The sequence below is a fragment of the Coregonus lavaretus genome (assembly GCF_964263955.1).
Source record: "Coregonus lavaretus genome assembly, chromosome: 1".
Classification (NCBI taxonomy): domain Eukaryota; kingdom Metazoa; phylum Chordata; class Actinopteri; order Salmoniformes; family Salmonidae; genus Coregonus; species Coregonus lavaretus.
The window spans coordinates 64,842,703-64,856,764 of record NC_139988.1 but is presented as its reverse complement, the minus strand read 5'-3'; the positions used below and the strand labels follow the sequence as shown (position 1 = coordinate 64,856,764).

General features: G+C 40.1%; 1 protein-coding gene across 1 annotated transcript; it reads left to right on the top strand.

Annotated features, from left to right (window-relative positions):
- The first annotated feature begins 3,666 nt into the window (after window positions 1-3,666).
- On the top strand, window positions 3,667-14,012 carry LOC311138665 (uncharacterized protein). The gene is made up of 5 exons (XM_084173445.1): window positions 3,667-3,838; window positions 8,709-8,807; window positions 8,924-9,067; window positions 9,241-9,289; window positions 12,016-14,012. The coding sequence occupies exons 1-4, from the start codon at window positions 3,757-3,759 to the stop codon at window positions 9,279-9,281; spliced, it is 366 nt and encodes a 121-aa protein (XP_084029571.1). The 5' UTR covers window positions 3,667-3,756; the 3' UTR covers window positions 9,282-9,289; window positions 12,016-14,012.
- The last annotated feature ends 50 nt before the right edge of the window (window positions 14,013-14,062 follow it).

Genomic DNA, 14,062 nt, shown 5'->3' with positions numbered 1-14,062 from the left:
CAAACTCTCCACCATGGCCAAGACCAAAGAGCTCTCCAAGGATGTCAGGGACAAGATTGTAGACCTACACAAGGCTGGAATGGATTACAAGACCATCACCAAGCAGCTTGTTGAAAAGGTGACAACAGTTGGTGCGATTATTCGCAAATGGAAGAAACACTAAATAACTGTCAATCTCCCTCGGCCTGGGGCTCCATGCAAGATCTCACCTCGTGGAGTTGCAATGATCATGAGAATGGTGAGGAATCAGCCCAGAACTACACGGGAGGATCTTGTCAATGATCTCAAGGCAGCTGGGACCATAGTCACCAAGAAAACAATTGGTAACACACTACGCCGTGAAGGACTGAAATCCTGCAGCGCCCGCAAGGTCCCCCTGCTCAAGAAAGCACATATACAGGCCCGTCTGAAGTTTGCCAATGAACATCTGAATGATTCAGAGGAGAACTGGGTGAAAGTGTTGTGGTCAGATGAGACCAAAATCGAGCTCTTTGGCATCAACTCAACTCGCTGTGTTTGTAGGAGGAGGAATGCTGCCTATGACCCCAAGAACACCATCCCCACCGTCAAACATGGAGGTGGAAACATTATGCTTTGGGGGTGTTTTTCTGCTAAGGGGACAGGACAACTTCACCGCATCAAAGGGACGATGGACGGCGCCATGTACCGTGAAATCTTGGGTGAGAACCTCCTTCCCTCAGCCAGGGCATTGAAAATGGGTCATTGGATGGGTATTCCAGCATGACAATGACCCAAAACACAAGGCCAAGGCAACAAAGGAGTGGCTCAAGAAGAAGCACATTAAGGTCCTGGAGTGGCCTAGCCAGTCTCCAGACCTTAATCCCATAGAAAATCTGTGGAGGGAGCTGAAGGTTCGAGTTGCCAAACGTCAGGCTTGAAACATTAATGACTTGGAGAAGATCTGCAAAGAGGAGTGGGACAAAATCCCTGCTGAGATGTGTGCAAACCTGGTGGCCAACTACAAGAAACATCTGACTTCTGTGATTGCCAACAAGGGTTTTGCCACCAAGTACTAAGTCATGTTTTGCAGAGGGGTCAAATACTTATTTCCCTCATTAAAATGCAAATCAATTTATAACATTTTTGACATGCGTTTTTCTGGATTTTGTTGTTGTTATTCTGTCTCTCACTGTTCAAATAAACCTACCATTAAAATTATAGACTGATCATTTCTTTGTCAGTGGGCAAACGTACAAAATCAGCAGGGGATCAAATACTATTTTCCCTCACTGTATATATTTGTATTACTAGTAGTCGTTGCTTAGTAGCCTAGGCTATATGCTGCCGCCAGTGCTCTGTGTGGAGCGCATTGAACAGCGGTTTTTTCTTGGAAAAAGTGATATTTTGAAATAGAGCTCATCTCAGTTATTTGGCAAATAAAGATACAGATGTATGACCTGCATGAACCTCTGTAGGATGATTAGAAAATGTTGCTTTTTGGTTAAGCTTAGTCAATTACACACGTCAATTCACAATTTATAATATTGTCACCCATCAGACTGTCAATTTAATGTTGTCTTTAGGCTATAATTATTATATCTGTGCAATTAGTTTTTATATAGTTTAGGTGGAGTTTCCATGGGCCATTATCAGATGGGCAGCCAACTGTCAGGTGAAGGAAGGGCTGGGGGGAAATGACATGTCCTCCTAAAACTGCTTATAACACAAATCGAAATTCTAACAATGTCAGTGTGTTAAATATATTTATTTAGGAAAAGTCAAAGATGGAGGGGGGCATGACTTTAAAAATGCAGATATTAAAATGTTTAATTCACATGAAGTTAAAATGACAGTCTTGTTGTTTCTAGTGTTAACTACTGAGATAACTACTTGTCTGACACTTATTTTTTTTACTTGCCCCGGACAATCTTAAAGTCGAGCCCTACTATTGTCAATAGGAATTATTCGACACAAAGTTGGCAGTTTAGTTTGGCGCAGAATCAGCACAAAAAGGAGTGTTAAGGATCACCTTGGGCTAGATCTTAGTGTGTTAAGCCAGTTATGACCAATCCTGTTGCTAGCACCTAGAGCGACTTACAGTCACACACAACATCTGCAGGTTTTAGTGCCTCATTACTGATTACGTCATTTCAATGGAATAGTCAGCTCATGAGTGTCATACTAAGTGGGCTGTCCCATCCAGGTCCTCCAAGACGACTTTGTTAAAGGTTACTCATACACTAGTCTCAAAACATCTGTTACAACCATATTCTGCCTTAATGGACCTCGGAACACTTAGTTCCGATGATGTAAACAGTATAATGAGAGCTCTGTAATGCGTTTGACGTTAGCTCCTGTGAGAACCAAAATCATAACTGGCTTCAAAAAACCACAGTGAGATTCTGGTGATCTACAGTCAATGGCAAAAAAAACATGTATCGGTTCAAAATAAGACCTCTATAATATTTTGATGTAATGTTGTGTCTGTCTGGATATTTGGATTGGTATAAATGAGTGGACAGTGTGGGCTCTGATTGTGATGTTATGAACATACATGTCGTTTGGAACATACTAGCGATCATTCTGTATTTCACAGTGTAGAAGTTGTGCGTTCCTAGTAAAAACGTTCACTTGTGCATCATGAGTTGAGTTGAATGTTGAATACATTTCCTAATCTTGGGGTTTTCTGACCTCTTCTAAACCTTTTGGCAGGTTAATAATGGGAAAGCATTTGATCTTGTTAAAAAAGCAGAAGTATCAAATATATGTGGGTCTGTGAGTGTTTCAGTTCCCACTTGTGCGCCTAACATTTGGTTTCCCAATACTGTATATAGCAGGAGGGGTTTTGCGTTGTGTTTTTACAGATGTTGCTCCTTCCTGAGGATGGCAAAAAACAAGCTCCTTTGACAGTCAAGTGTTACATATACATACAACCATATGACCATACAAAATAATATATACCACACATGTATACAACATAGTATGAAAAATGTATGCACTCACTAATTGTAAGTCGCTCTGGATAAGAGCGTCTACTAAATGACAAAAATGTCAATTGGATCACAAAAAAAATATATATATATATGAGATAGCGAAAAAAAAACGTTAAATTGAACACTGTAATAGCTGCAGAACCTACTCATGTGAACCAAGATGAGGATCCTCTTCTGTAATTGTATTAATTTCCCTGTAGTGTTTCTCAGAAAAATACAACTTTGCATCACAAAAGTTCTGTGAAGTTTTAAACAACCCTAAACGTATTCAACCCCAGTGTAAAGCGCTTTTCTCCACTGCTTATGGGATCCAGACCTATGCAACTGCCAGATACTTGTGTTTTTTGGCAGTGCTCAGTGAATGACGTAGACAGGCGTGGTAATAACAATGAGAACACTATTAATTCCAGACTATACAGATTTTGCACTCTGAAGTTGGCTAAGGGCAAATCAAAAAGGGTGCGGTCATGGTATTTAGTTCTGCTGGTTCTAATATACATATTGTGGATGATACATTGCCATTTTTCGCTTTACTACAATAAACGAAAGTAAAATGTTCTATCATTCTAAAGTTTCCTGCCTGTCGGGATGGCTGTGCTACGCGCGCAATACACTGAGAATGTGAGTACAGTACATAGGAAATGACTCATAGGAGTTGAACTGTTAGCGTGGGTGTGTACTCTATTAAAACAAGGCTCAGACTACTCCGGGTGACTCATTGTGAGGCTAGCTTTTCCATGGTGAAAACCAAAACTGGCTCTTCATCAGATTAACTTTCGGGAATTGCGTTTATACAAGAACCATGGCTTCAAACATTATCTGTGCGCTTTGTGGACTTATCATTGCGACTGTAGCGAACCTAAACGGAGTGAACGGGCAACAAAGTAAGTAAAATACTTTTAATTTAACTTTTATGGATATAGCTAAACTTGAATTGTATTCATTGTGTTTACATCCGTTGATCTATGTAAGGCAAATAAAAATACTTAAAAACAAATTTTCGATTGCAATACGATATTTTAAATGCGTTTTAAAGAAACTTTATTTTATCTAACTTTTAATCGCATGGGAATTCTTGTTTCACTGACCGTCATGGAGTCATCGCATGGCTACTCAAATGGAGTCTGATAAAAGAAAGGGTTGCTTATGGAGTTGCTTCCTCTACCAGCTGCCTTCTCACCGGTTCCGCATTCCAATCGCCTTATTTCACTCTATCCATGCCCATGGTTGAAAAGGACAGACCTGATGGATGGGTCTACTTATAGTTGGCAATAGACAAAAATCATTATAACCTATTTACTTTCTTGAGAGGATGTAGGCTATAACTTCTTAAGTAAAATTGTGAACTCCACAAATGTGCATAATTAATGGTGACTTTGAACTTGACAATATAATGCTTCCCATTCACATTACCAGCACATTAATAATTCCTTTATTGAGGCTATTTTCTAGGATGGCTCTTAGTGATGAGCGGGCATCAGAAAAAATTGTATTATGTCTTAAATGCATGTGAGACTGTTTCAGTATTGTCCAGACCAGGGCAACAATGTAGCTAATGCTGAAATGGGCTTTCATCCAGGGCCCAAGGGTGAATTTGGGATTTTGCAGGTCACTACCCAAAATGTGTTGATTGCTTATGATCACTCAGCAATTCTAACATGAACAGTCCTGGAAGTCAGACAAAGATGAGAATCCACAACAATTCCTGATAACATGCATAATCTGCTTCTTCATAAATAGTATGTTACCATGGAAACATCAAGTCTCCAATTTCCTGCACTCTCATCTCACACCTTTGTCTTACATCATTGTGTCACTCAGTTCTGACCTTATGGTATTGTTTCACTGAGTTTCAAAGCAACTGATGGGCAATTCCACGGAAAACAATTCAGACTCAGATTTTTCACTTTAAAATGTATGCCAAACAAAAGCCATTGATGCACAAGGACTACTTTGCACAATTTATAACAACATTTCATAAAAACACATTTACTGGAAGAACTGTGCAGATACAAAGTTTGGTAACATAATTACGGCAAAATGTCCTTCAGTTTTTTATGCGACCACATTTTCGAAAAAACTGTTAATTATCTGCTCTGAATAAAGATTCAAAGATGTCTGCAGAACGAATGGGGTATCTGCTATGACATGACACCTTGAGTTAGAAAAAAACTATTTTGGTTATTAAACTACAGTAAGTGAAGTGGATTTACACCCGTTAACAGAATTACGGTAATGGAATTACATCATGGGTCCCTGATCTGTACTACACAGAAATGCATAATTATGCATTCTCTTCATGTTGATGTATCCTGAAAAAGGTACACAAAGGTAGAAATACGTAATATCATCCTATGCATATATGGGTATTATTCTACACACTGGCTATTATTCTAATGAGATCTGCCCCCAAACAAGACCAAATTTGGTTGGTCCGGACCAGACCAAATCTGAACCAATCATAGACGTCCATGTTTCACAAGTTTGGACATCACAGTACAGTACAGTACAGCACATCACAGTACAGTACAGTAGAATACAGTACAGTAAAGTATAGTTCAGTACAGTACATTATACTGTCCTCTACGCTATTGTGCTCTACTGTACTGTACTATACTCTACTTCTCTTTACTGTACTGTACTCTACTGTGCTGTACTATACTCTACTCTACTTCTCTTTGCTGTACTGTACTCTACTTCTCTTTACTGTACTCTACTCTACTGTACTGTACTATACTCTACTTCTCTTTACTGTACTGTACTCTACTGTGCTGTACTATACTCTACTCTACTTCTCTTTACTGTACTCTACTCCTCTGTACTCTACTGTACTGTACTGTACTGTACTTCTCTGTACTCTACTGTTCTTCACTCTACTGTACTGTACTGTACTTTGCTGTCCAAACTTGTGAAACATAAACGTCTATGATTCGTTCAAATTTGGTCCGGTAACAAACCATTTTCTCAAAGTACATTGTCCATGTGGTTATATGCTGAATTACAAAGTGACAAACCACATTGTCAACACCTGATTACACTGACTAGACCCTTGTGTGACCTTCAAGCTCAAGGAAGAGGAAACTATAGGCTTTATCTCATTGACACTTTACATCACTTCAATGAGTGAATCTAATGACGTGGAGACGTCAAGCCTGACAAGCAGTGTCAGAGTAACCCGAACTCTGTAAAGTAACAGGCGTTTCATCACATTATCGACAAGTTTGTTAAGCGCTGTGATCACTACATTGAATTCACCATCAGGCTTTATTCTTTACCGAGTTGAATTAACATTGCAGACCCTTTCTTCCATACTTAATCACCTTAGATATAAATTGACACATGCCTCTTTTTTATGAGTCTGGTACTGCTGTCTGTGGGTTCTCTAAAAGGATATGTGGTTTCCGTTGTAGTGTCTCTCAAGGAACATAGACATTTTAAATCTAGTCTACGACATATTTGTCTGTCAGTTCACTGCTGTTATGGTAATGTTTACTCCCAGTCTCCCCACACCTTCTCTAGAAGTCAAACACGCCAAAACAATGTGTCAGAAATCGTCTTGATAACACACATCCTGCCATTCACACACGACATCTCACCATGCTTGTGCACGCAAAGCCAATGAGTAATGTTAATTGGCACGTAAGTGCATCAGTATGCGAAATTCAAAGGAATTCCCCAACTAATTTCATAAGAAGAGGAAACCCACAGTTTCTCGGATCTTCTCTATTTCTTTGGACTTGATGTCATACGATTTCTTTATCATTGGGCAAAAACAATTCCTTTCTCAGACCACAGACTAAGTGCATACCTTTTTATTGGCAGGTTTTAAAAACATCTACAATAAGATAAATCATACTTACAGTTGAAGTCGGAAGTTTACATACACATTAGCCAAATACATTTAAACTCTGTTTTTCACAATTCCTGACATTTAATCCTAGTAAAAATTCCCTGTCGTAGGTCAGTTAGCATCACCACTTTATTTTAAGAATGTGAAATATCAGAATAATAGTAGAGAGAATGATTTATTTCAGCTTTTATTTCTTTCATCACATTCCCAGTGGGTCAGAAGCTTACATACACTCAATTAGTATTTGGTAGCATTGCCTTTAAATTGTTTAACTTTGGTCAAACGTTTCGGGTAGCCTTCCACAAGCTTCCCACAATAAGTTGGGTGAATTATGGCCCATTCCTCCTAACAGAGCTGGTGTAACTGAGTCAGGTTTGTAGGCCTCCTTGCTTGCACACGCTTTTTCAGTTCTGCCTACACATTTTCTATAGGATTGAGGTCAGGGCTTTATGATGGCCACTCCAATACCTTGACTTTGTTGTCCTTAAGCCATTTTGCCACAACTTTGGAAGTATGCTTGGGGTCATTGTCCATTTGGAAGACCCATTTGCGACCAACCAACCCCCATGCAGCAAAGCACCCCCACAGCATGATGCTGCCACCCCCGTGCTTCATGGTTGGAATGGTGTTCTTCGGCTTGCAAGCATGCCCCTTTTTCCTCCAAACATAACGATGGTTATTATGGCCAAACAGTTCTATTTTTGTTTCATCAGACCAGAGGACATTTCTCCAAAAAGTAAGATCTTTGTCCCCATGTGCAGTTGCAAACCGTAGTCTGGCTTTTTTATGGCGGTTTTGGAGCAGTGGCTTCTTCCTTGCTGAGCGGCCTTTCAGGTTATGTCGATATAGGACTCATTTTACTGTGGATATAGATACTTTTGTACCTGTTTCCTCCAGCATCTTCACAAGGTCCTTTGCTGTTGTTCTGGGATTGATTTGCACTTTTCACACCAAAGTACGTTCATCTCTAGGAGACAGAACGCATCTCCTTCCTGAGCGGTATGACGGCTGCGTGGTCCCATGGTGTTTATACTTGCGTACTATTGTTTGTACAGATGAACGTGGTACCTTCAGGCGTTTGGAAATTGCTCCCAAGAATGAACCAGACTTGTGGAGGTCTACAAGCAAATAGGCACTGAGTTTGAAGGTAGGCCTTGAAATACATCCACAGGTACACCTCCAATTGACTCAAATGATGTCATGGCTTTAGAAGCTTCTGATAGGCTAATTGACATCATTTGAGTCAATTGGAGGTGTACCTGTGGATGTATTTCAAGGCCTACCTTCAAACTCAGTGCCTCTTTGCTTGACATCATGGGAAAATCAAAAGAAATCAGCCAAGACCTCAGAAAAAATATTGTAGACCTCCACAGGTACACCTCCAATTGACTCAAATGATGTCAATTAACCTATCAGAAGCTTCTAAAGCCATGACATCATTTTCTGGAATTTTCCAAGCTGTTTAAAGACACAGTCAACTTAGTGTATGTAAACTTCTGACCCACTGGAATTGTGATACAGTGAATTATAAGTGAAATAATCTGTCTGTAAACCATTGTTGGAAAAATTACCTTTGTCAAGCACAAAGTAGATGTCCTAACCAACTTGCCAAAACTATAGTTTGTTAACAAGACATTTGTGGAGTGGTTGAAAAACGAGTTTTAATGACTCCAACCTAAGTGTATGTAAACTTCCGACTTCAACTGTAGGTTTCTGTCTAAAGACTATTCAAGCAGATCCATTGTTCTCATTGACCAATGTTGAAGGAAATAGTTCATTTGTTTTGGTGAGGTAGAGGAACATTTCCCAATGAGCAAATTAAGTCACAAATTGTTGTCATTAAAAGGGGTAAAAGCTGTCAGAGAATTAAGCATTAAGTCTCTCCATTTGATGTTTTTTCACAGACCTATGCAGTAGTTCAGAGTTCTGGAGTTCGGACATAGACCAATGCGTATCCTGCTCATCATGCAAGCAATATCCAAAGACTCCTTCATGTAACACATGTAAGTAAAATCCTTAGCTAAGGAACAGTCAACCTTATGTCTTACAATTAAATCAAACAAAAACCAATGCTTAATTGCCTAAAACTGTCCTCTTTGACCAATATGTCCCCTTTCAGGCACAGTTACCAAGGAAAGATCTGATGTCTGGAGACTGGCAGCCATTTCCAGCTTCTCTGTGCTGGCAGTTATTCTGGTCGCTGCAGTATTGATCATTGGAGTCATGGTGCATCGACGCAAGGCACAGAAGAGGCCCCTTCGTGGTAGGGCTCACGTCTACCATCTCATTATAAACTAACATTGTCATTCATTACACTTATTGTAGCATGATGATAGAGAAACACATATGATGTTTGTAGCATTATGACACATTGACCTCTTTAGGTTCTGGTGAAAATACATAAAAGAAAATCAGCATTTTCTTCTTGTTCTGCAGAACCTATTGAAGAGACAACGGGACCTCTTTACCAAGCGTAAACATTTCAGTAAGGATGCATTCCTCAAATTTGTTGGTGTGACCAATTGATGATAACGGCTGTCAATTATTATACATAATTATATATGAAATTAGCCTACATACACTACCGTTCAAAAGTTTGGGGTAATTTTTTAAAAAGAAAAGCAATTTTTTTGTCCATTAAAATAACATAAAATTGATCCGAAATACAGTGTAGACATTGTTAATGTTGTAAATGGCTATTGTAGCTGGAAACGGCTGATTTTTAATGGAATATCTACATAGGCATACAGAGGCCCATTATCAGCAACCATCAGTCCTGTGTTCCAATGGCACGTTGTGTTTGCTAATCCAAGTTTATCATTTTAAATGGCTAATTGATAATTAGAAAACCATTTTGAAATTATGTTAGCACAGCTGAAAACTGTTGTGCTGATTAAAGAAGCAATAAAACTGGCCTTCTTGAGACTAGTTGAGTATCTGGAGCATCAGCAATTGTGGGTTCGATTACAGGCTCAAAATGTCCAGAAACAAATAACTTTCTTCTGAAACTCATCAGTCTATTCTTGTTCTGAGAAATGAAGGCTATTCCATGCGAGAAATTGCCAAGAAACTGAAGATCTCGTACAACACTGTGTACTACTCCCTTCACAGAACAGCGCAAACTGTCTCTAACCAGAATAGAAAGAGGAGTGGGAGGCCCCGGTGCACAACTGAGCAAGAGGACAAATACATTAGAGTGTCTAGTTTGAGAAACAGATGCCTCACAGGTCCTCAACTGGCAGCTTCATTAAATAGTACCCGCAAAACACCAGTCTCAACGTCAACAGTGAAGAGGCGACTCCGGGATGCTGACCTTCTAGGCAGAGTTGCAAAGAAAAAGCCATATCTCAGATTGGCCAATAAAAATAAAATATTAAGATGGGCAAAAGAACACAGACACTGGACTTTTTCTTGAATGACTACCGACCCGTAGCACTCACGTCTGTAGCCATGAAGTGCTTTGAAAGGCTGGTCATGGCTCACATCAACACCATCATCCCAGAAACCCTAGACCCACTCCAATTTGCATACCGCCCCAACAGATCCACAGATGATACAATCTCTATTGAACTCCACACTGCCCTTTCCCACCTGGACAAGAGGAACACCTACGTGAGAATGCTATTCATTGACTACAGCTCAGCGTTCAACACCATAGTGCCCTCAAAGCTCATCACTAAGCTAAGGACCCTGGGACTAAACACCTCCCTCTGCAATTGGATCCTGGACTTCCTGACGGGTCGCCCCCAGGTGGTAAGGGTAGGTAACAACACATCTGCCACGCTGATCCTCAACACGGGGGCCCCTCAGGGGTGCATGCTCAGTCCCCTCCTGTACTCCCTGTTCACCCATGACTGCATGGCCAGGCACGACTCCAACACCATCATTAAGTTTGCCGACGACACAACAGTGGTAGGCCTGATCACCGACAACAATGAGACAGCCTATAGGGAGGAGGTCAGAGACCTGGCCATGTGGTGCCAGGATAACAACCTCTCCCTCAACGTGATCAAGACAAAGGAGATGATTGTGGACTACAGGAAAAAAAAGAGGACTGAGCACACCCCCATTCTCATTGACAGGGCTGTAGTGGAATAGGTTGAGAGCTTCAAGTCTCTTGATGTCCACATCACCAACAAACTATCATGGTCCAAACACACCAAGACAGTCGTGAAGAGGGCACGACAAAGCCTATACCCCTCAGGAGACTGAAAAGATTTGGCATGGGTCCTCAGATCCTCAAAAATGTCTACAGCTGCACCATCGAGAGCATCCTGACTGGTTGCATCACCGCCTGGTATGACAACTGCTCGGCCTCCGACCGCAAGGCACTACAGAGGGTAGTGCGTACGGCCCAGTACATCACTGGGGCCAAGCTTCCTGCCATCCAGGACCTCTATACCAGGCGGTGTCAGAGGAAGGCCCTAAAAATTGACTCCAGCCACCCTAGTCATAGACTGTTCTCTCTACTACCGCATGGCAAGCGGTACCAGAGTGCCAAGTCTAGGTCCAAAAGGCTTCTCAACAGCTTCTACCCCCAAGCCATAAGACTCCTGAACAGCTAATCATGGCTACCCGGACTATTTGCACTGCCCCCCCCCCCACCACCACATCCCCCTCTTTTACGCTGCTGCTACTCTGTTTATTATTTATGCATAGTCACTTTAACTCTACCCACATGTACATATTACCTCAATTACCTTGACTAGCCGGTGCCCCCGCACATTGACTCTGTACCGGTACCCCCCTGTATATAGCCTCCCTACTGTTATTTTATTTTACTGCTGCTGTTGAGTTATTTGCTTTTATTTTCTTACTTAACACTGCATTGTTGGTTAAGGGCTTGTAAGTAAGCATTTCACTGTAATGTCTAAACCTGTTGTATTCGGCGCATGTGGCAAATAAAATGTGATTTGATAATGGGCCTCTGTACGCCTATGTAGATATTCCATAAAAAATCAGCCGTTCCAGCTACAATAGCCATTTACAACATTAACAATGTCTACACTGTATTTCTGATCAATTTGATGTTATTTTAATGGACAAAAAAATGTATTTTCTTTCGAAAACAAGGACATTTCTAAGTGACCCCAAACATTTGAACGGTAGTGAAAGTATATGTAAATATTTCTGTACGAGTTGTAATTATGTTTTGTAATAATGGGGATGTTAAGAGTGAATTAACCAACAAATCTCTCATTACTTCCTCAGCCTCATCTTCCTTCTGACATTGATGTGACAGAACCAAGGGAACATCTTTGGATGACCAACCGAAAAAGAATCATTTTTGTACTGGACTGTACTCTGACCACAGGGTATTATTTGAGTGGAGTTGGACCATTTAATTTATTATACTGTTAGGAAAGATGTGTTCACACACACTCAGTGTGTTACAGAACGGAGCTCTCACATAGAACTGTGTTAACTGGCGCTGTCAATCCCTTATCTTGTCTGCAGTCAGACTATACTCTGAGGAAGATCATGTAGTTAGTAAAGAGTAGCTCTCACAGCTTTTTGAAATGATGGCCTTTGAGTAGTGATGCTAGGTTTAGCTTGTGTAGATATTCCAATAATCTATCTATCGATAAGTAAGTTGTTCAATCAATAAGTTGTTTCAAAAACAGTAGTGAACATGAGACACATCTTGAATAATTTGGATTTCTAACCATAACTGTCAATGCTTCAACACCTATTGTTCTATTGTAGCTTATTAGGTCGAATACCAAGTACCGCACTGCCTCGACTTGCCATCAGCAGGATACAAGTGAATACAGCACAATCGTGCTTCCTGGGCCAGGTTTCACATACTGTACTTCTATAAGAGTAAAAGGTTTCTATTTGCTGGTCATATTTAACATCCTCATGGTAATGAAGTGTAAAAGGGAAATGTTAGATTATAAATTCATGTTGGGCACATTTGGGCCATTTGAATGTACTTTTAGGGCAATTTATCCAGTCTGTGTTTCCATGTAGGAACTATATGCACTTAGTGCTTGTTTTTAAAGGAGTAGAATTCTTTAACAGTATTGTGCACTGTACTCTCTAGGGTCTTCGAATCAAAAGAGGCAAAGGGAAAAGTTCACTGATTATGAAACTGCTCAAACATATTGGACATTTTTAAACAGGTCATTTGACCATTATACTGTAATATGTGTGTATGCAGGATAAGTAGCATAACACAGGGGTTCGCAAACTGTCATGATGGAAAAGTTCAAGGTGGTAACAGAGGTTTGCAAACTGTCGTGATGGAAAAGTTCAAGGTGGTCCAGAATTCAGTGGGAATGTGTTTGTATAGTTCAGGGGATGGGCAACTTTGATGGGGGTGGGGGCCACAAAAAATCTGAACTCATCATGAGGGGCCACAGTTGTGCCGCCACCCAATATAGTTTATATATATATTTTTTTTTTGCATTTAAATCCTTCCCAGATGGACACAAATAGGGAAACCTTAGCGTTGTGCTCTCCACAGTTGAAACAATGGAGATGAGTCAATGCTGGTGTGACAGAATTTTTTTAACACTATTAGACACTGACTGTTAACCCAGGAAGGAACATTGCAGTTTAGGGAAAAACAAACTGAACCCTATTGAAAAGTATAACCATGGTATAACTGTGTAGTCATCTTCAAACTAACTCAGAGCACAATTTTAGAGTTTATTTCATATTACTTACAATATTACTTCCTTATCAATATTAAGTGAATATGGATAACAGCAGCAAGAAAGGGGTAACTTTTATACAGATATTGTTTTTATATCTATTTATTTTGAATGATATATTTTGTAATGTTTATAGTTACATGTGGAAACAGCTAACTGTATGAATAAATACTGTCGAAGGGACCCCTGTAAAGTTGTTTATAAAACCTCTGACACCAGCTGACCAATTTTATTTGTTACTGAGCAATAATTTAGGGCTCTATTCAATCTGTATCGGGGAAGCGTTACAGATTGTGCAATAGAAGTGTAAAGGTAATTTCAGATTGAGCTGTCATATGCAGCGTTTACCATGAATGCAGTCTCCGCTAACGCAGAAACATTGCCTTTAAATTTCAATTACGCTGTAACGCTGAACTTCCGTGATTTGGATTGAATAGAACCCTAGGAAATGTACTTTTCTTGTGGGCTAGTGCAGTAATAAGCATTGTTACAAATTAACTCTGTCTGACTTTTGTGTATTATATAGAATAAAATTATGAATCCCATTGATTTATTGATGTATCAACCTTGTATTATGGCCTAGATTCAATCTGTTGCGC

Excerpts from the sequence above, each read along its gene's own strand:
- LOC311138665 (XM_084173445.1), top strand. The coding sequence starts at position 3,757 with ATGGCTTCAAACATTATCTGTGCGCTTTGTGGACTTATCATTGCGACT. Across the intron at positions 3,839-8,708 it reads CGGAGTGAACGGGCAACAAA|ACCTATGCAGTAGTTCAGAG; the intron begins GTAAGTAAAATA and ends GTTTTTTCACAG. Across the intron at positions 9,068-9,240 it reads ACAGAAGAGGCCCCTTCGTG|AACCTATTGAAGAGACAACG; the intron begins GTAGGGCTCACG and ends CTTGTTCTGCAG.